At 39.7% G+C, this 21,512-nt stretch overlaps 1 protein-coding gene across 2 annotated transcripts; it reads left to right on the forward strand.

Moving 5' to 3' along the window:
- The first annotated feature begins 443 nt into the window (after positions 1 to 443).
- On the forward strand, positions 444 to 18,574 carry scn2b (sodium channel, voltage-gated, type II, beta). 2 transcript variants are annotated; one of them, XR_005638199.1, is made up of 6 exons: positions 444 to 700; positions 9,233 to 9,393; positions 10,462 to 10,678; positions 13,004 to 13,196; positions 16,980 to 17,043; positions 17,545 to 18,574. XR_005638199.1 is itself a non-coding variant. In XM_039792451.1 (5 exons), exons 1-5 carry the CDS (start codon positions 625 to 627, stop codon positions 17,573 to 17,575), a joined length of 678 nt encoding a protein of 225 aa, XP_039648385.1. In that variant the 5' UTR covers positions 444 to 624; the 3' UTR covers positions 17,576 to 18,574. The 2 variants fall into 2 exon arrangements, 1 of the variants encoding a protein (XP_039648385.1); XM_039792451.1 differs by lacking the exon at positions 16,980 to 17,043.
- The last annotated feature ends 2,938 nt before the right edge of the window (positions 18,575 to 21,512 follow it).

The following is a 21,512-nucleotide window of genomic DNA, read 5'->3' on the forward strand; positions in this document are numbered from 1 at the left end:
TTCACTAATTTGGTGCTTTGATGATGTTGGAGGAGAGTGCTGTCTAAAACATTGCTCCAAAATATCTCATAGTGTTCAGTTTGGTTGATATTTAGTGACAATGATGGCTATGACACATAGAGCCAGACTGTTAAACCAGCCAAGGCAATATATTGGCCTAAAATTGTCTTTTATGTCAGCTGACAGGAAAAGGAAGTTACTGTATAACATAGTCAAAATTACATAGTTTGTCCACCAGAGCCATATAAGAAAAACTACAATAGGCCTACATTTGTTAGGTTTTTCCCACTCATTTAGCCAAGGTTTCACTTCATCACCCATGTATGCGTCCGTTTGATTTTTTTCTATTCCTCTATTTGAGCTTATGTGTTGCTGTTGGCAGATATCCTCCATTTCATTTCAGTGAGCTTCCTGTCCAGCCCTCCCTCCTCCACTACCGTCAAAGAACCGACAACCATGAGATCGACCGTCATAAGGCTACAGACACTGCCAGCCATGTCCTGCCTCTTAAACAAAACAAAAAAATACAGTTTTTAGCATTTTAACGCACACACCAAGAGCAGACTTGTTGCTCTTTTTTTCTAGAGATTAAAGCGTCATTTTTTAAATAATAAGGACAAAAAAATGTCTTCCCGCACGCAGGAGAGGAGGTCTGGCGTTCAGCTGGTGAGCGCGGCGCTGCTGCTGCTCTCGCTCTCCGGTAAGAAACAGAAACAGCCAAACCGATCGATGATCTGATACATTGATACGCGGATCAACAGTTCCATTTTTAGGCCTTGTTGCTCATATCTGACTGTGTGTGCATATGTGTTTGCAGAGAGAGAGAGAGTGAGAGAGAGAGAGAGAAAGAGAGAGGGAGGGAGATAATGGATGTAATGTGAGATAATGTCGGTTAATTGCCATCCCAGCAGTTACCCAGTTTGATAAAAACCATAAATGAAAACCATTTTATTGTGGCTTTCCTCGACGGTTTTTAGCTAAACTGATCAGTTCTGGTAGTTCTATAATGACTTCTGTTCCCCCTGCGTCTCCCTTTAGCCTCTGATGACAGCTAATTGAGTGCCCTGGTGCACCACAGCTAAAAAGGATTATTATGCACTATATACTAATAAATATTGGCTCAGTCTGCACACAGAATCATAGTGTATACAGTAGGTCTCTGTGACTCAGTGTTGTGAGTGATGGACAGAATTAGGCCTATCATAAGGTGCTAACAATGTGCTGTTATTTATAGGCCTTGCATTCAGTAGCAGATATATACAATTGCTTACAGAGTCATCTAAATAATAGGTATATGGATTTACGTGAACACATGGGAGAGCAGATGTGAACAGTATCCAACCCAAACCAATTCATGATAATTTACAGATGAAAAGATAACTATCAGATCAAAACACACTTTCACACGGTGTGAACCACACCTGATCACACCCACAGCATCATTACTCCAAGTGAGGAGGATCAGATAGGCTTAAATGTAAAGGCAGTGCAGATTATCATACAGAAGCAAACTTCATCATCCTGCATTATACAAGCCAGTTCTGTGGTGAGGTATATCAGCATTGAGCTTGTATAACATACTCCCCTTCCTGCTGCTGACTGTAGTTGCAATATTAAAGACACAGCAGAGCAGCTTCTTGTCAGTCATAAATGCACAACGTGTATGTGTAGCACACTAGTAAAACTTAACCAAGTCGAGGTTTATGAACCCCAAAAGGACACAGCATGTGAGGCTGGGTCATCATGCAGAGAGAGATCCTTCAGTGGTTAAACTAATACAGTTTTTCTTTGATGGTATATAGAGGGAAGGGGTTGGATCATTGAAGATAGTGTTTTTCACAAAGTAAAAGACGGGAAAATCTCATTTTCATCAAATGACATCATTTCATTGTCACTTTCATTCTGAAACGCTTGAGTCAGAGAGTGAGGAAATACGAAGAACCAAGAGGACAACAGATTTGAATGTTGTCTTCAAATTGTCCCTTTTGTCTACTTGTCTCATCAAATGTTGCAGTTCAGTGGTTTGGAAATTACATAGGTGAAGTCATACCAGTGTATTTTTGGATGTTGTGTCAGCACCCATTGCTTCTTTACCTAAGCCAACTGAAAATAGATACCCAGAAGTTTACTGTTGCTAGGAGCTTGTTGCATGGATATGCTACTAAGGTACAGTTGCTCCTTTCTTTATCCTTCTCTCTCTAGAGCTGATTTTAAGGTTCTTATTTTAACATATAAGGCCCTGCATGGACTCCCACCCCCTTATTTATCTGAGCTTACAGTATTACAGATTACATATCACCGGCACGCACTCTACGCTCCCTTGATGCTGGTCTCCTGGTCATTCCCCTAGTAAACAAAATATCAGTTGGTTATGGAGCATTCTCCTACTGTGCCCCTCATCGTTGTAATGGGCTCCCACTACATGTTAAAGAAGCTCACTCAGCTAACATTTTTAAATCTAGAAAACCCACCTCTACTCATTATACTATAGCCAACCTTAAAGTGATGGTTCGGAGTAATTTCACCCTAGGGTCCTTTGCACCATGACCTCGAGCCAAACACTCCCCCAGAAGCTTTTTTCACCTGGGTTGAACATTGGGAGAGTTAGTGTAGAGTAGCGTTATCAGCTGAATAGCTTAGCGCAGGGGCTAATGGATCCGAAGTGTCTCTTAACATTACCCCACTAATAATGCCCGAAATGATACCAAACGTCTACAGTAGTACAAATAGGTTATGCACTCATAAAACGATGGATTGTAAAGTTTGTAAGTACACCAGAAGTTTATGTAAATAACACTTGCCTGCTGGCTTCTGCTCTCTGCTGTTGTTGTTGCTGCTGCTGTAAGAAGAGTGCTTAGGGCTGTCTACAAATTACAACACCGAAAAGAGATGCAACAAAAATATGTATTAATTTAACTTATTTTTTAAAGTAACTGCTGTAGAATAACTAGCAGGAGACAAGTTATAATTGAGGTAAGTTTGGAGACATTACCTTATTTAATCATTAAATTAATAAATATTTTGTTGCATCTCTTTTCGGTGTTATTTACATACACTTCTGGTGTACTTACAAACTTTACAATCCATCGTTTTATGAGTGCATAACCTATTTGTACTACTGTAGACGTTTGGTATCATTTCGGGCATTATTAGTGGGGTAATGTTAAGAGACACTTCGGATCCATTAGCCTCTGTGCTAAGCTATTCAGCTGATAACGCTACTCTACGCTAACTCTCCCAATGTTCGACCCAGCTGAAAAAAGCTTCTGGGGGGGTGTTTGGCTCGAGGTCATGGTGCAAAGGACCCTAGGGTGAAATTACTCCGAACCATCACTTTAACACACCATCCTTTCTGCGTCCTTCACAAACAAACCTTTTCACTTAGTCTTATGTTGCTGGTTTTGTATTGTTTATTATTGCTTTAATGCTGTTCAATAAAATGCATACATCTTACATAGGCCTCTCACTTTGAGATACCCCACAAATCAAAAACAAAATCCTGTTACATTCTCTGATATCTGAACCCATTCAGCCAGCTGTGACTTACTTTAATTAAATTTAATATATGAATCTATATTCACAGTTTAGATACATTAGGTGCTTGCTTTATGTGCTGAATAACAGATGTACCCTAAATTTGGCCATTAAAACAATTAAGGACAGTGAGGAAGTGATGCAAGAGAAAAAGTTTTACCCACTGATCAAGCAATATTATGTTGACTCATTTCCCATGAACACACACATTTATCACTCAGTAGTTTTATAGTTATACAACTACACGTTTTACATTTGTTGTGTGCTGCCTCTCAGAAAAACACCAAGTGTAGTCTATGCTAACAAAAGCTTTGTCAGTATTCCTGTAGACTTCTGAAACTGCTGCAGTTTCCCACCAATAAGCTTTCTTGCCGTCAGTGTTTTGACTTTACTCAGAAAACCCAAAGTTACAGTTCCTGTGGAGAGGCACTAGAGGGCAGCAGCACACTGAAAAGAAAAGGCATCTACTGTTAATGCACTGGTGTGGACTTCTGACAATCAAAATTACCAAAATTCAGTCAAAACTTTAATGCAACAACAAATCATTTTTTTTCTTCTTGTTTTACTTCAATGCTTTTCCTGTATTTAACTGTCAGTTCTGTGCAGTTCTGCTGTATAAGAATGTATCCTTTGGCGTCTTTGTAACACAGAATTAAAAGCTTTATCAATGTTTAATGCAGGAGAAAACCACATTAGTTACATAAATCACTTTAGAAAGAGAATTTGAATGTGTAGGAAAGTTTTGGGATTTCTTTTTTCAAGTCAAAGGGGAACACCACCTAAATTAAGAATTCCAATATGTTATATAACAGTTCAATCAATATTTGTGAACATGAGCTGCTTTCTTTTAAGCCAGAAACCAGCGAAGTAAGTAACTTAATACTTGATGACTGACATCACAAGTGTAAACTTGTGATGTCAGTCATCAAGTATTAAGTCCGAAGCTGCTCCATAGACAATTAATGGGAGGATTTTGTGGACCCATGGAAAGTTCTTTTTTTTAATACACAAATCAGCTTTATTCATGCGTAGTGTTCTCAGTTCTAAAACACAAAATGTACCCATATACTCAGAACTTTCCCCTGAGTGCTCTCATCAACATCTTCCCAATTCATTGTCTATGGACACTTCCATAGATCCACACTTTGTACCTGATGAAATCACAAATTTGAGTTTTAGCATTCTGGTTTTTGGATTTGGGAGAGAGTTGTCCATGTTTACTAATATGTCTGGACTGTTTCTCTTTAGTGAACTGAAATGTAACTGATCCAAAGCATGTGACCAATGTTTAATACTACAACCATCCAAACCATGTATGTTCACCTGTGTACTTGCATGTTTCTGTGTTTTTATCTGGATTTACATGTGTTTATCTGCTGTAGACTCAAACCCTGTAAGTGCTTTTTCGAAACTTTAAAGCAGCCAGACATTGGGACTCTATTATAAGTAGACTCGACTGTCAATAATGCATAACAGTGAAAGAGTGGATGGGAGGACATCCTGTCAATATTTTCCATGTATGGTATTTGCTAGTGATCATAAAAGAGAATGGGCTTTTGCAATTATTACGCCTGAAACACTGCAGAAAAATAATAAAAGTATCAATATACTAGATAATGTGTCCCTGTCTGTGCTAATATTACAGACATATCACAAAGACTTTTGTTTATTACTTTATATGGTTCTGGGACTGATTGCTATCCCTATCCAGTCATGACATAATCTGAGAATAGCTTCTCCATCCCACAGGATTCCTGCAACTCCTCCAGGAACTACTGACCTACTGTATGCTATATTTTTGTTGTGAGCTGATTGACTGCTGGCTGCTCCCCCTCTTGGCACCTGCAGTGTGCATAATGCAGACTGACTTTCTCCAAAGCAGGGGGTACTAGTGCTAAGCTCTGCAGTACAGAATGCAACTGGATCCCAACTAAACAATATATTTATAACAATTTAAAGGCAGCATTCTAGTGTCAACATATTACCCACAACATGTCTGTAGGCTTTACATGTTTTGTTAAGTAGTGGAAGATGTAAACATAACTCATGGTTCACTTGTACATGTCCCTCTGGTGTTAGGAGACAAAAGCATAAGTAATGGCAACACTTGACCCAAAAACTGCTCTGTGCTGGTTGAGCTTTACTGACCCACCGCCTACTGCCATCTTCAAAATACCAAATGGTCAATTATAACTTAACACTTAACTCACACAAGCAAGTGTTCAGATGCCAAGCAGCAGGATAAGTAGAAGCTAAGCGAAAAACAAATCATGCCTGGCCCCACTAAAAGCAGCAGAATAATTGTTTTTACCAGCAACCCATTTATCTGGGATCAGATATAGTCTAACTCCTTGTGATTCCATCACCGTTAGGCCAATATTGCCCTGGGGACATATAAGGAATGTTCAAGTGCTCCCAGTTAAAGTGCTTTGTAGAGGCTTTGTGGTGGGGATCAGAGGCCAGACCCCCCCAAAAAAGCACCAGGGCCCTCACTGAATCTGCTGAAAGCAGCAGCCACTGGCTTTAGCTAAAGACAGAGACCTAACCTGGGAAACAATATGAAGGACGCCATATCATGTTGCATAGCCCTCTATAGAGTTGGATCCTTTCAAGGAGAAGGGTGCCCATTTGATAACCCAGAAGTGTCAACACACTCAAGACCAGTATTAATCCATTAAACCACCCAGGGCCAGCACCTCTTATGCCTTATGTCAGTCATAACCACATTCAACACCAAACAAGTGAGGGGTGATACTTTTAGGGATTGCACAACTCAGTCCTATAGCAAATGATTGTCCTAAAAAGCAGCCTCTAAATACTTAGCCACAAAACAGACCTCTGTGCCCTCAAAGCAGCTTTAAAATCACTTTTAAATGAGACCTTCAAAAGGATGTCTGTGGTATTGTCAAGTTGGTCCTCAGCGGATTCATACTCTGAAAAGCTTTGTACATGCCTTCCCACAGATGCCTAATTGGATTGAGGCTGTCATATTTATTGAAATTCCTTGGCTAATCCAAGGATTGTAGTTTCAGGAACCATCCTTTCTGTTAAAAAGAAACACATTTGTGCATACTCTCTACGGAAAAATGCATCTGATTGACAATGTTGATGATAAGTTGTGGTGCCTCTCTGACTCTGTTAGCCATGCAAATACAAAATGTGCATTCTTAAAGAGGTTTTTAGACCAGGAAGACGTAACAACAACAACAACAGTGCCAAATGTTGGTCTGTACTTGCATTCTTTTTTCAATCAATGATGCAGGCAGACAGGCTTTCTTCATTATTAAATCTTGTTTTTTATTTACCAATATACACCCTTGCTATAAATAGGATTATAAAACGCAATGAAAAGGTGGTCACATAGAGTTAGTTAGATAAGAGGAATGGAGAGTACACAGGAAAGCTGATGTAACAAACCGACCTACCGTTTACCTTTTTTTTGCATTGACCTTGTGAGAGTAGCAAACAATGGAGGAAAATAGAAGTAAGAGAGAGACTGCAGGGAGTAATGGAATGTGAAGATAGGGAGAAACAGAAAATCTTTGAGTGAAGTTGTGGGGTCGGACAGAAGAGGTAGTAGGAAAGAGGCAAGAAAGGGTGGACAAAGATGGGAGGGGAAGGAAGGAGGGGCAGAGGGAGCAAGGCGTCGCATGATGCTGCTTCACTGCAGTATTTCATCTGTTAGCAAGTCTCTGTCTCTCTGCATCTGCCTCTTTCTCACTATCCACGGTACTGCTGAGTCAGCAGGAGCCTGTATCAAACCATTTCTCACACTGTGTATGGGTTGTAGTAGCAAAGGCACATATATGTGTAGGCAGTGCTAATGTGTATGCAGTGATTACATCTGTGTGTGTCAGTGGTGTCTGCTTGAACGTGTTAGCTGTGTGTACAGATAGGTCAGTATGCTGGGATGACATTGACATAGCACAGCTAGCATGCTTAGCTCACTGCTGACAATGCACAACTTGTGGGTGTGTTTGTATGTGCGTGTGTGTATTAGCGAGAGAGAGAGAGAGCGAGAGAGAGAGAGAGAGAGAGAGCAAGAAGCAGATGTGCTGCATTACAAGACACCTGACTGGTGAACTGTGCGCATGGAAAATGGTGCATGCGTGTGTGTGTGTGTGTGTGTGTGTGCATGTGGTGCAGAGAGGCAGGCCTGTGGAGTGGTGCAGCAGCAGTGGGAAGGGAGCCAGAAACACTCAACTGCAGAGGAAGGAATAGTGCAGAGTCTCATCAAGCACGCACACACAAAAACACACATGAACATACTGAGAAAGGCACAGATTCTGTCTAGGGAGTGTAAACCCATGCTAAATCTTAATCTCAGAAAGGAGGAGGAAACTTGAGGAAACTAAACGGAATTTTAATTTCATTTCAAGTTACATTATTTATATGCAGTTGTATGCTTTTTAGAATTCAAGATACTTCCTTAATTAGCTTAGTGGAGCAGTCTAAGCACATATCTAACATAGTTAGCTGCTACTGTACAAGTTTCATGATCATGAGATCAAAAAAGGAGACTTTTGTCTTTCAGTGTTCCATAGAATATGCTATCCTGCAATCCCTCCTGATAATTTAAATCAACTGCAATGATCGTTATTACTTTAAATACACTTCAAACAACAAATACCTACTCCTGTCAAGAAAGAAATAACATTTCAAAATTGGATTTCCACACTAAATATGTGACATTGACTAATTCCACTTAATTCCACTTAATTTTCATTAGGCCAAATGTGTCAATGCCAGATCAGTGACAAACATCGTCATACATTTTCATTAAAATCATAGTGATAACTGAAATATTACTTTTGACTGCCATCAATCTGTTATATTTTACTATTTCTTTACCATTAGGACACAGTTTGAACATATGCATCGCCCCTACCTGATTTGCTATATTATCAACAAAGGATCAAACCCGCTCACAATGATGGGATGCCAAAAACAACATGGCTTCCACTACACTGATTAGCCTTATTATTTCCCACATTGGGTTTGACATAATTTGGCATGATTACAGGAGTTTGTTCTGTGAGTTGAGGAATTTGCATCAAATGACTGTCAGCCTGAAAGACTGAAAAGAAGAGTTACATGGTTACATGGAAAAACACATCTTCACTACATACTGCAAGTTAAAACTGCTGAGGAGTTGCACTTTTTAGTTGTTCGGTGTTCTATGCAAATTCTTTGTTTTACAGAATGGTTATTCAAGGAGCCCTAAATATCCTGTAACCTTTATACAGGTGTGAGATAACATACAGTTTAAATAAATTATGTATGTAATCACTAATCTGTAGATGATGATTAATGGGGTAATGCAGTGTACAACAAATCATCCGTGTGGGCTTGGTATACTGTACATAACACTGACTATAACTTTACTTGGACTCAAGTATTTTGACATGAGACTTCCGTTGTACTACTTATATCAGATTTACTGTCAGCATATCGATATTACCAGAAAAAAAGATCAAATATCAACTGAATACTAAATATCTACCTACACCAAAATGTGTAATGAACTTCCTTTTCATTATGTAGATTTACCTTCCTTATATAAATTGAGTCAACTTTGTTTCAATCATTACAGCTCAGATGTTATAAATGTTCTATAAATAAATGTTGATTGATGGATTTATTTATTTATTGTGGTTGGTGCTAGCATTATTAACACTGGTTCTGTTTTTATTCACAGGTTGTTCAAGCATGGATGTGCTCATGCCAAATAGCATTAATGCACTGAATGGAACAACTGTCAAAATCCCCTGCACATTTACTTCCTGCTATAAGATGGATGTTAGCAGGTTTGCCATGAACTGGACCTACCAAGAATCACTTAATGATACAGAAGACATGGTAAAGGGGCTCGTCTTTATGCTTAACAACTAGGGTGTCACCATCTGAAAAGTTTAAAGTGATGGTTCGGAGTAATTTCACCCTAGGGTCCTTTACACCATGACCTTGAGCCAAACATCCCCCCAGAAGCTTTTTTCACCTGGGTCTAACATTGGGAGAGTTAGTGTAGACTAGGGTTATCAGCTGAATAGCTTAGCGCAGGGGCTAATGGACCCACGTTTGTATCTCGTTAATGACCCCACTAATAATGCCCGAAATGATACCAAACTTCTACACTAGCACAAATAGGTTATGCACTCATAAAATGATGGATTGGAAAGTTTGTAAGTACACCAGAAGTTTATGAACACTTGCCTGCATTCTTCTGCTCTCTGTTGTTGCTGCTGCTGCTACCTGCAGTTAGATGAGTGCTTAGGGCCGTCTACAAATTACTACACCGAAAAGAGATACAACAAAAATATTTATTAATTTAATGATTAAATAAGGTAATGTCTCCAAACCTCAATTAGTAATTGTCTCCTGCTAGTTATACTACAGCACTTACTTAAAAAAAAAAGTTAAATTAAAAAATATTTTTGTTGCATCTCTTTTTGGTGTTATAATTTGTAGACGGCCCTAAGCACTCGTCTTACAGCAGCAGCAACAACAACAGCAGAGAGCAGAAGCCAGCAGGCAAGTGTTATTTACATAAACTTCTGGTGTACTTAATAAACTTTCAAAGCCATGGTTTTATGAGTGCATAACCTATTTGTACTAGTGTAGACGTTTGGTATCATTTCGGGCATTATTAGTGGGGTCATTTACGAGATACAAACCTGGGTCCATTAGCCCCTGCGCTAAGCTATTCAGCTGATAATGCTACTCTACGCTAACTCTCCCAATGTTAGACCCATGTGAAAAAAGCTTCTGGGGGGGTGTTTGGCTCGAGGTGATGGTGCAAAGGACCCTAGGGTGAAATTACTCTGAACCATCACTTTAAGTCTGATCTCTCTCTCTCTCTCTCTCTCTCTCTCTCTCTCTCTCTCTCTCTCTCTCTCTCGCTCTCTCTCTCTCTCTGTCTCTCTCTAGTTTATGACATTCCATAAGAAGAGAGGAATGGTGCCCCTGCCTTCAGACCGGTTTGGAGACAGGGTCATGTTTGCCGGAAACCTGGATAAGAACGACCTGTCAATCACCCTATCAGATGTTCAGATCGAGGATGAGGGGATTTACAACTGCTATGTGAGAAACCCCCCAGACCGCATCCAGGGACATGGTCTCATACAGCTCATTGTTGTTACTGAACGTAAGATACTAATGCTACACCTTCTAAAGATATTAAATTGTAATTGTATAAATCCTAATTCTTGCCTTAAAGATACACTCCCTGATTTAGTTTTAGCTTACAGCATCCTTCAAATATTCAAATGTACCCGCAGCTCCCAAACTTATGTGCTATTCAGTGCTGATCCAAAATTAGGAAGTGTATTTTCAAGGGGGAGTGCTACAGATGTTACAGGTTCCATTTGATGCGCTTCCACTTTAATGTGTTAATGCCGTGGCGGTTGGCGGGCGTTATTATGGATCCCATGTAACTTCTAGGCAAGTCCCGCCCGACAAAGCAGCTCGATTGGATGGGGTTAGGCATTGACCTTGAGTGGTTAAGGTTAGGATAGCCCAGTGGTTCTCAACCTTTTTTCCTTGGCGCCCCCCCTACTCATGTCTAAGAAAAGCTGAGCCCCCCCTCCCCCCAAAACCGAAGTTGAGGTAACTCTCGAGATAGAGCCTTACTTTCTTTTTTGATACAGAGCCGTTATCAGCACTGTTACGTTTCTCCGCCATGTTAAAATAGTGATGCCGTGGCGGCACGAAAAACGAGGATACAACAAAATATATAGTTTTTATACAGACTTTTGTATACATTATATATTCTAGTGTATTATCATAATTTGTTTAGCATGTGCAAATATTTTTTTTTTACCTCAACCTCAAACCAGATAAAGACTTGTGCCCCTGTGATCTTTGCCGCCCCCCCTGTTGGTGCCCGGACCCCAGGTTGGGAACCACTGGGATAGCCGATTGTTCATGGGATAGGACCTGAACAAGTCAGGTTACGTAACTTTGCGTAAGCATGGATGCCTGGCCAATAGTAGTGTGTGAATGCTATTGAAGGGCGGGTCTTGCCTAGAAGTTGTGTGGGTTCCATTATAACGTGGTAGGCAGCAGGTTAAGTGTGGGCTGCACTTGATAACTGTAGATGGTAGGATTTAAGAAAAATACATCCTCTGACCAAAAAATGGGTTGCAATGGCAGTGTGGCGCTGTCCGTATTTCTGTTCGTTGACTCCATAGGATGTTTTAAAGTTAATGACTTACAGTTACTCCGCTGAAAACTTTAGCCAAAATAGGAGTGTTTTGTTATGTTTGTAGTGAATAAAACTCATAATACTCATAAATACATAATACAGGAATCTTTTGTTCAACCTTATATTTATCTTATTTATTCAGCTATGGAACCGGATGAACGGTAAGAAGAGATTAATTGTTTATCTATGTTATGCTATGATTTAGCAATAGGGCTGACCTTATATATTTGGAAAGGATTTTTTTTGTCATTGATTAGTTGGGTCTATGTTATGATGCACGACATCATAAGCCGTGTATCATCTGCTCTTTTCATATTTAATTGGGAATCTAAAATCTGAAAAATGAAATGAACCATTTGTTGTGTCGTTGTTTAGCATGGTGCTACTGAACGCTGAACAATACATTACTAGGCTACCAAAATGTTACAATTAACTTTGAGGAAGTGAAGATACAGTGAGAGGGTCAATGTTCTAAGACAAAAACACAGACGACACCCGAAAACAAGTTCACAGCTATCTAAATGTACACAGTTGCCACGGTTAGCATAGCTAAGCTTCCCCTGGATCAATGACACAGCACTGTGGAGATAGGTCTGACGATAGGTCTGGCAATGCCAGACTTTTTTTCTGTCAAGAGAGTGGTTAAACCAGCTAACATTGCAAGCTGATAGCAGTTGTGACTCATGAATAAAATGTATAGCTGCGCCAAAATATGGCTAAAAACACTCAATTTGTAGGTTTTCGTAGTTAGCTGTTTACACTGTTGCAAGCTACAAATGGACTAAATGCATTACCGTATTTTGACAAACATAAGTTTGAAATACTGTAACAAAACCCAGAATCTGGACTTATTAAATGTGATATACTGTATGTGTTGTCAAAAGTGGTGTACAAGTTATCATTGGTTTTGCAGTGCACTGAGCTCTCTCTGCCACTGTATGGATAAATGCACTACAATAATCATTTGTGTGTGTGTATGTGTGTGTGTGTGTGTGTGTGTGTGTGTGTGTGTGTGTGTGTGTGTGTGTCCTAGAGAATGAGGACTTACTGGTGATGAGTCAGCTTTTTACTTATTAATGACCTACAAGAGGTTGAACTTAGTCCATCAGCATCTCTTTCGTACCCACGCACACATACATGAGACCCAGGCTAACTCAGCAGCACTTTCTTTCCACTCTGTTTAATCAGCCCAGTAGAGCTTTTAGTTAGCATTGCACTTGTGTCCATACTTTGTCTGCAAAATATTTAACCCTCTCCTTTCCTCAGTTCCCCCTCCGAGGGATTCAACCATCGCAGTTGCGATTGGGGCATCAGTGGGTGGAGCATTAGCTCTGCTGATCCTTTCCATGGTTGTAGTGAAATGTCTTCGTCGACACAGGAAACAGGAACTGATTTCAGAGGAGAAGATGGAGGAGGAGGGAAAACTGGAGGCTGAAGGTGTTGCAGAGGAGGGAACCAAGTAAGAAATCTCACCATAATATCCTTAATCCTCCAGCAGAAACTACCAGTAGCACCAAGATCAAAAAGTAGCTAATAGTATGCTACTCTTGTTTTAGTGGTACACCAATATTTTTTGCAACTTATGTTCTACTTGCATATGCCACTCATAAACATGTATTTTTAGTTCAGTCAGATACCTCTCCCCTCCAGCACATGTTGATTTTTAATGGCATATTACACTGCTGATTATCATATGCTGTGACTGTGTGCCATTTATAAACAGACAAATCTTACTAAAATATGCCAATGCCGTATTGAAGGGTAACTTTAATAATGAATAATGAAATTTTTTTTTTACCCTATTTTCCTATGTTTTTGTGTCTAAATGACTAATGGTAACAACAATCTTTGACATTGGTCCAGTATTAAGCAAGACCGCTGCTGTCGGCAGTCAGCGAAACAAGCTACAATGTAAGTTAATAAGGCAATTGTGCAAGGTACTATTTACGTTCACAAAAGTGCTTGTAATGCCACTGACATTCTCGGATTAATATTCTAAGTGTCTGACAACATGATGGAAAGGATTTCTAAGGAGGTCAACCTTTCTTTTAAAGAGTAAGATCCTTTTTTTAAACATAAAAACATCCACAAAATGTAGTTCGCTAAAGCCACCAGACTCTATGTAAATAAACAGTAATTTTAGCATCGTAAAATAAACAAAATAAAACTATGAAAATCCATTTTGGGTCGTCTTTCCACTTTTCCAACAATCACAACTTTAGTTTTGGTTGAAATAAACACATAGTTACGGAGCCCCCCTGGTTTCACTTTGTCAAAAAAATTATTTATAACTATCTTGTGGCCTCAAGATAGTATCTCGTGGCCTCAAGATAGTATCTCGTGGCCTCAAGATAGTATCTCGTGGCCTCATGATAGTATCTCGTGGCCTCATGATACTATCTCGTGGCCACAAGATACTATCTTGAGGCCACAAGATAGTTATAAATAATTTTTTTGACAAAGTGGGACCAGGGGGGCTCCGTAACTATGTGTTTATTTCCTCAAGATAGTGTAGAGATGTAGTGTAGTGCAATCCTTACAATATTAGTACAATATTCTCTGTTTTAATATTCAGTGTGCAATATAGTTTGCTGCAGTTCTGCTTCTATTTATTTACTAGTACTGTTCATCACAATTCTGTTAATACAGTAATGTAAATCTTGTAGGCTGCATATCCATAGTCCTTTATAATTCTTCTTCATATTTTATAGCCTATATTTATACTTTTTACATGTATATATGTCACAAAGTGAAGCCAGGCAGCCAGAGTTTTCTTATGTTGTATATAGTGTGGTGTTTCGGGTGTTTTATTTTGTATATAGTGTGGTGTTTTGGTTTGCCTGGCACAGAACTTAAGACTCCTCCCAGGGCACCTGAGGCAGATCTCATCAGGAGAGATGCTGGAGGAACACGGAACGCGGAGCCCCCCACATTTTGATAATGAATGGCTGAGACACAAGGAGGAAAGAGGAGCCGGATAGAGAGCGAAAAAGAAACGTTGGGGACGGAGCACAGATAGGCAAGACGGAGCAGGGCGGAGCCGGAGGACAGCTGTGGATGTTTGGAGGATCGGCGTTGGCGTTGCGCGATTTGGGCAAAAATAGAAAATCTGATTTCAACCAGTCTATAGAGAAAGGGACTACAGTCTTTACCCTTTTCTGTTTGAGGGAGGGGAAGAGGGCCAGCAGCACTGCAACGTCCACTCTGCTTTTCCCGTTCGGGCCCACAACACCAACGCGCCGATCCGGCCAAACATCCACAGCTGTCCTCCGGCTCCGGCTCCCCCTGTCCGTCGCCTCTCTGTGCTCCGTCCTGCACTCCTGTAGCGTCCGCTCCTCTTTCCTCCTTATGTCTCAGCCATTCATTATCAAAATGCGCTCCCGGTGTGTTGGAGCGCGTTCCGTGTTCCTCCAGCATCTCTCCTGATGAGATCTGCCTCAGGTGCGCTGGGAGGAGTCTTCAGTGCCAGGCAAACCAAAACACCACAGATAGACGGGCTCCGTACATAGTTTATGGATTTACATGTGAAAATATTTTGGCTCTATACACGCTAAAAGTAGTGTTATTTTAAATGGATGATGCGCATTAGGGTTACATTGCAGCTCGGTTTTACAGGACCAATTTCAAAGATTATTGTTCACACACAAAAACATAGTAAAATAGGGTCCAGGTTGAAAAAAGAAAAACAAAGTTATCCTTTAATGTTATGCCTAACTGGCATATGCCACTCTAATGACACATCACTGTGACAAATACCACTTCTTACATGAAACAATTAAAAAAAGATAAAAACACTTGATATATTCTAGCAAGTATTAATTGTCAATTCAGTAGCATTTTTTGCACATTTAACACTGTAGTTACTTACTGTAATGTTCTGACTACCAAGTATAACAGTTTAACAATTGTTTGGCTTGTTTTTCAGAGATTTCTGCAGAGAGAGATTTCTGCAGGCAATGCTAGCTGTACAGAGTTAGTTGCCTTTCTACATTAGCTACCACAAAAGTATAACACTGGCAGTTGCATGGATATCTTCCAGTATGTTTATGGCATAATGTAAGCTAAGAGTGGCATTTCCATGAGGAATACAGCAGCAGCAAACCAATAGTCAGCAGTGGCACACTGTATGGCAGTACAAAATTCAACTGTAAGTGGTTTCTGCCAATGGGAAGTGTGTTGTGTCGTTTTAAATAATATATGCGAGTAGAACAGCAGCAACAAACAGTACCAACAGTCATTAGTGGCATACCATTGACATATGTCACTAAATTAAGAGTTGTATACTAGTAGGCACTTTGTGACTCTTGTTTAAACTGAAGCACGTTTAAACCCATATTCTTGTCTCCTTAAAATCTAAATTCTAAAGCCCAGGCCACTGGTCATGGGGCTTAATTTCATATCTTTCTTCAGTATGGACTAGTCAATAGCACATATCTCAAAATCTAAACGCATCTACAAACATCTACTCTTATTTCCCAAATCACTTCAAGCTGGGATGTAGTGTAATAAAAACACAAAGGTTTTTAGCGTATTTTGAAATGCATGATCTACCAATGTCCTGGTATATACACAACAGTTTCTGTCCAAAATATTATTTGTACAAAAGAAAGGCCACATGGCTCAGACACAAAAAGTTATGCTTTGTAGTTTTTCTTATGTCTACAGACCCAATCACAGTGTTTGTTTACAATAACTTCCGGATGGAAAACAATTTACCGGTGCTGAGCAAACGTGGACTAGCAACAACTTGATATACTCTCATCTCATTCATCTAAAATGAATGTATAATGCTTTCATATTTTAACACTTTCATTAATATTGGAGACCTTATAAACAGACTAAAGAAAATGACAGCACCAAAAACTAGCATTTGCTGTTCGTAATGCTAGATTTGGTTTATCAAAGACACTAGCAAAGCAACATAGTACATAAAATAAGCATAGCAGAAATGCCAGATAGGTTGGGCCATCGTGTTCAACTATAAATCTTTAAACGTTAGTTACGGCTGAAAATGACAACAGAAATAAACAAGTTTGCGATGTCTCAAATCTCCACAATTCATATCAATTGCCATTTGCCTACCCGGAAGTGATTTTTGTGTTAGTCCGACGTTACGGTGATTCAGCACTTCGACTCCAAATAGCTCCTTCTTTTCTATAATTAGATTACAAACCTCAAACCTTCTTCCTCTATTGACTGAAAGCTAACTTGTTGTCGGGCATCTCTTCACTTATATCTATAGACAACCATAGCTGGGTCATCTGATTGAACCAGCGGCGTGTGGAGCTCTCACCCCCAACACCTTGGTAAATACCTGCTCATGTCAACCAATCTGGACTGTTTTTGTTGTCTGTCATGAACACCATTGTCTGCTATAGAACTTGACTTGGACAGTACGGAGAAAAATATGAAATGCAACTAATTAATAAAGTACCCACCAAAGTCAAAGCAAACTGAAAGGACGGAAAGGAATGTGACATTACGAATTGCAATTAGCCATAGTAATTACAATGTTGCTGTAGCATACAGAACCAGAACCTGTAGTCATTTATCAATAGATTGACTTGGAAGTCCTCTCTCTGTCAATATAGGACTGTGGTGTGCAGTGTCCTCAAAAGTGGTAAAAAATAAGTGTGTATACGCAATATGTGTGTGTGCAAGTGTATGTTTCTTTGTCTGTTTTGCCCCAGAACTCACTACCTGCTGACTTTATCTCCAGAGAGGCTTATTTATTGGGGCATCTACCAAGAATATTACTAGCTGAGGTTAAAATATTGTTTGTTCTCTCTTCTTCTCTTTTCTTTCAGACATGTGCACCCCCTTCCTGAAGATCTATAGTAACTACTGATTGAATCATTGTCCACCGATACTTCCATCCTTTCTGCATGTGTGTGTGTGTTTGTGTGTGTCTGTGTGTGTGGGTGTATGTGCCAGTGCAGACAAGTGTGCTTCTTTGTGTGTGTGTGTGTGTGTGTGTGTGTGTGTGTGTACTGACTGTGTCAATGTGTGTGCGTGCGTATTTCTATAGGTCTGTGTGAGATGTGTCTTTTTCCTCCAAATAAGCCAGTGGACACTTTTCTGCAACTTAACCATTAAACACAAATTACTTTATTCAGTTCCATTAGAAGTAGATCACATAATAAGGAATGGCATTTTCATCACACACTATAGGACAGGCTAAGGCTGGGCGGTATGACCTAAAATTTATACCACAGTATAGTTTATATATAATATAAAACGGTAACAGTATCACAGCATCACAATATCTAATTGTATTGCCTGTAGTTAAATCTATTATTAAGGAACTATAAATAATGTTACTAGTGGCTGTGGAGGCAGAGCTGCATACTTGATGGAAATTAAAAGCTGCACAATGTTGAGTGTATATCGGTTATGTGATGGTAAATTGTGCAGTTTGCGCCACAACAGCTTTTTTTGTGGGGGGTGAAATGTTTTGGTTAAACATCCAGTGTCTTTTAACATTCCCTTAAAGCCATGTCTCTCAACTGCCTGTATAGGCACAATGTCTTACCATTGGGGCACAGTTACCCCCAATTTCCACCGGTTGTGGAACGGTTGCGGAACGGCTGAGGAACGGCTCCGGTACGGCGGCGAAGTCATTAGGTTTCCATTAAAGTCAATGTGTGTATTTCCACTGACTGCGGAACGGCTGCGTTCCAATTGCGTCCCAGCTCCGGCAGCCCTCCAGAGCAGATACGCGGAGCTTCTATTTTTGCTGGATGTCGGAGAGCTCCGCAGCAATTCAGCACAATTCAGCTTATGCGGGACAGAAAGTCGAGCACAGAAACAAAATAAAACATCCGGTTAATTTTCAAAATAAAATACACCGTGCTCACGGCGGATCATATTCCCCTGCACTACACCTTGAAAACACAGCACAGAGTTGTTTCCCCTCTACTCCTCTGGATGGAAACAAACTGTTGTTGGTTTTGTGGTTCTATTCTACATGAATTCGCGAGATCTCGTGGGTCCTCGTGACTTCAGCTGTCAGTCATGGCCGCAGCCGTTCCGCCACAAATCCGGACCTGGTGGGTATTGACGGACGGCGGAGCAAGGAGCCGTTCCGCAGCGGAGCCGTTCCACAACCAGCGGAAATTAGGAGTTAGTGCATGTGTAATGTCCTTCCACCATTGGCTTTTCTTATCTTAAGACAACTGATTGTCAGTGACTACGTTTACAAGCTGTCAATTTTCGGGTTATGGTCGGGTTAAGGTCACTATTCGGGTTTCTGAAACATTCGGAATAACCCGTTTACATGCGTGAGCAGAGAGAGTTACTCCTGTATACGTGGAATTTGTAATCAATTGGCAATAAACGGCGACGCACAGTTAGCGTCTGGACGTAGCCTACGGACAACCTTGAGACGCAATAACTTTTCGGTCACCTTCTTATAAATCTCACTATCTCGGTACTTTCTGCCGTCAACAAAAGACATTATATTCATGGTTTTCACCACACTAATAAAGAAATTGGTTTCCTCCTCGCTCCAAAAGTGTGGTGCTGTGCTGCGTCTCGCCATGTTTACCTCTACTTCTTGTTTACTTCCGGTATACTGTGTGCAGGTTTTCTGCATTGACATATATATAACTATATTATTATAGTATATAATTATTATTATAACTATGTTTTCTGGCGCATACAAGAAGTTCCTGTACTCAAAAGACCAAGATTCCTTGCGAATAGAACATGCGCAGAACACAAATCAATGTTCCTTTTGATGGGGATATGGCGATACGCGTTTACATGACCAAAATTTCGGATTAGAAAAGGGGTAACCCAGGTAGCATATTTGGGTTTTTAAAATCCGGAATGTGAGCATATTCGGGTTTTTGCCTGTGTTTACGTGGCCGTGCACGACCGGGTTATTGCTAATATTCCGGTTTTGAACGGGTTATTGGCTGCATGTAAACATAGTCAATGATTAGCCAAAGAGCATTCTGAAACATTCCTCATGCCTGGGGAAGGTTTTCTTGCAAAAACTATTGCCCTGCATAGTCAACAGAATCTGTTACTGTACTTTGCTTAATAGACACGGCAGACACGTTGACTTGTCATAGTAGGAAAAGCACAGGTGTACTAATAACATTAACAATGGTTCTGTTCTATTCAAGCCATGACAGTAGCTGTGTCCGAAATCACTTCCTATTTACAATATAGTGCACTATATTTACCCTCCACCATTTTCTTTGAGTGTCTGAATTTTGAGTATGTAAAAAGTATGCGCTATATAGTGCTCTCAAAAATTCACTATCACTATGGAACAAAAAAGATGTGAAAATTACAGTCCCATGACATTACTCAGTGGTAACACAAAATTATGATGAAGTGTCTGAAATTTCATATTTGGAGTAGTGAATAAACAAGGGAGCGATTTCAGACAGAGCCAGTGTGACAGTGAGCCAGCATGAATAATGCCAGTACTCTGAAACTGAAGCGGCTAAATGGAATTCAGCCATCATTAATGATAGTATTTACACAAGTTCTTTTTCTATTTTGACCTGTCAAAATGGCTTGTTAAAAAGGCAGTTGAAGCAACATGTTTAACATAATCGCTTCATATTTTGGCCCTGCCAAATATGTCTTCTGTCTGTCTTTATTTCTTCATCCACTTTTTGTTAGCATGCACAAAGTGTTTTTTTAGTGTAAAAGGGGATCGGTAGGCTCATGTTTTTATTGGTCTGATGATTAGTGACGTTGCCTAAATGAACAACTGCAATGATTAACATGCAGTTAGTTGTAATGCTTCCGAAGGACTTTATGTGAATTTAATTACAAATACAAACTAATACAAACAGCATAGCCAAATCTTAATATATCTACTGTATGTCATTAGTGGTTATACCGCCCAACCGTATGACAGAAATGTCTGCATCCATCCCGGCCTTATCTAGAGGAATGATATGTTAGTGTGTGTGATTAAAGAAGTTTGAGTAGCAGGCAAATATTTCTGTTGAGTCGGTTATTTACAGGGTTAAAATAAGTTTTCTAGATCATACAAGACTTACACTATCTGTGACTGCAATACTTTGTGCAACTGCAGACTTTGCTTTGGGAAAATTGTCAGTGACAGTGTTGACATATCCTCTCAGAATTCTTCCCTACAGTTCAAATAAAGCTAGCACTGGATGAGAAGTATGTTGTTAGAGATAAAGTGAAGTGCATTATTGTTGACATCATGACAGCATTTTTGTCAAAGTCAAAAACATATCAAAGACAATTTAAAGGGAAAAAAACTCACATTGCACCCACAATCACATAATTCCTGTTTGAGCCAAACAATTATTAATATTTATGGTAGGAATTAATAAAGGTTGCCCTAACAGAAGACTAGGCACAGACAGGTGACCAAATGATCCAAATTAAAATATAAGAAGCTTATGTCCATAACTGAGAGACAGAGAAGAGATTACTGACAAAAAACTGGTAAAATGTGTTATTTTGGCAACTAAAAGCATGTACATTGTACTATACTGCCATGAGTGCATGTCAAACAGTGCATATCAGAAAGAAAAATGTTATAAAAAAGTAAGAAACTTCCATAAAACCACAGCAATGTGTGCCAAAGCTATAGCATGTTTAAGCTTTCACTCTAGCAATCAGGTGGCACCATTTATCAAGACATATATATACAGTAGTATTTTGCATGCATATTTCATTCATAAAGTCTCAATAATATTTGGTTGCACATTGATGAGTTTCATCTGCCTCCTGTAAAATATCAAAAAACAATTCAACTTTCAATATGTCATATTAT

Source organism: Perca fluviatilis, chromosome 2, assembly GCF_010015445.1.
Source record: "Perca fluviatilis chromosome 2, GENO_Pfluv_1.0, whole genome shotgun sequence".
Classification (NCBI taxonomy): Eukaryota; Metazoa; Chordata; class Actinopteri; order Perciformes; family Percidae; genus Perca; species Perca fluviatilis.